Genomic DNA, 591 nt, shown 5'->3' on the forward strand with positions numbered 1-591 from the left:
CTACCATGTCAACTATACACTTTTTCAAGAAGAGAGAAATGGAATAAAACGAGCTTACCATCTTATTTTTGACAACAGCACTATTAAGTACAATAAATTCATCAATATGACAGGTTGTCAGATCTCTCTTGTTCAACTGGACAAAAGGACAGTCTGGTTTGTGAGATTTATGTTCATCCCATGGGTAATCAGTGACTTCCCAACCATCAAGTTCTTTGTAACAGAATACACACTTTGTGCAGTCGTCTTGTATAAGATAAAATCCAGCATGAGCCATATGCTCTGCAGTACAGTTACCACTTTTGAATGTCCAATTTGTAAAGGTGGCAAGTCTATTGGTGTAAAACATCATTGGACTGGCAATTTCAATGTTGTACATCTGTAGTGCCTGTAAGAGAGCTTTCTCCTTTATGGCATAATCTCTGCAAGAAAGATATTCAACATTATTAGTGAAAAAATGTGCAAAACTATCAGAGTACCTAGTAGGTACTCTGATATTTGATAGGTAGGTACTACCTACCTATCTAATAAAAGAAATTTGCAATACATTCTTGAGAGGAAGGTAACCACTAGATGAGGTAAAATTCTCAG

The 591-nt window shown here is 36.0% G+C and overlaps 1 protein-coding gene across 1 annotated transcript; it reads right to left on the minus strand.

The window, feature by feature from the left end:
- Nucleotides 1-58: 58 nt before the first annotated feature.
- LOC103523747 (baculoviral IAP repeat-containing protein 5-like) lies at nt 59-432 on the minus strand (the record flags this gene model as incomplete). Its single annotated transcript, XM_008488764.2, has 1 exon — nt 59-432. A coding segment is annotated over exon 1 (321 nt), but the record flags the coding sequence as incomplete, so codon positions are not given.
- Nucleotides 433-591: the final 159 nt, after the last annotated feature.

Source organism: Diaphorina citri, unplaced genomic scaffold (genome assembly GCF_000475195.1).
Source record: "Diaphorina citri unplaced genomic scaffold, Diaci psyllid genome assembly version 1.1 scaffold37058, whole genome shotgun sequence".
In the NCBI taxonomy this organism is placed as follows: domain Eukaryota; kingdom Metazoa; phylum Arthropoda; class Insecta; order Hemiptera; family Psyllidae; genus Diaphorina; species Diaphorina citri.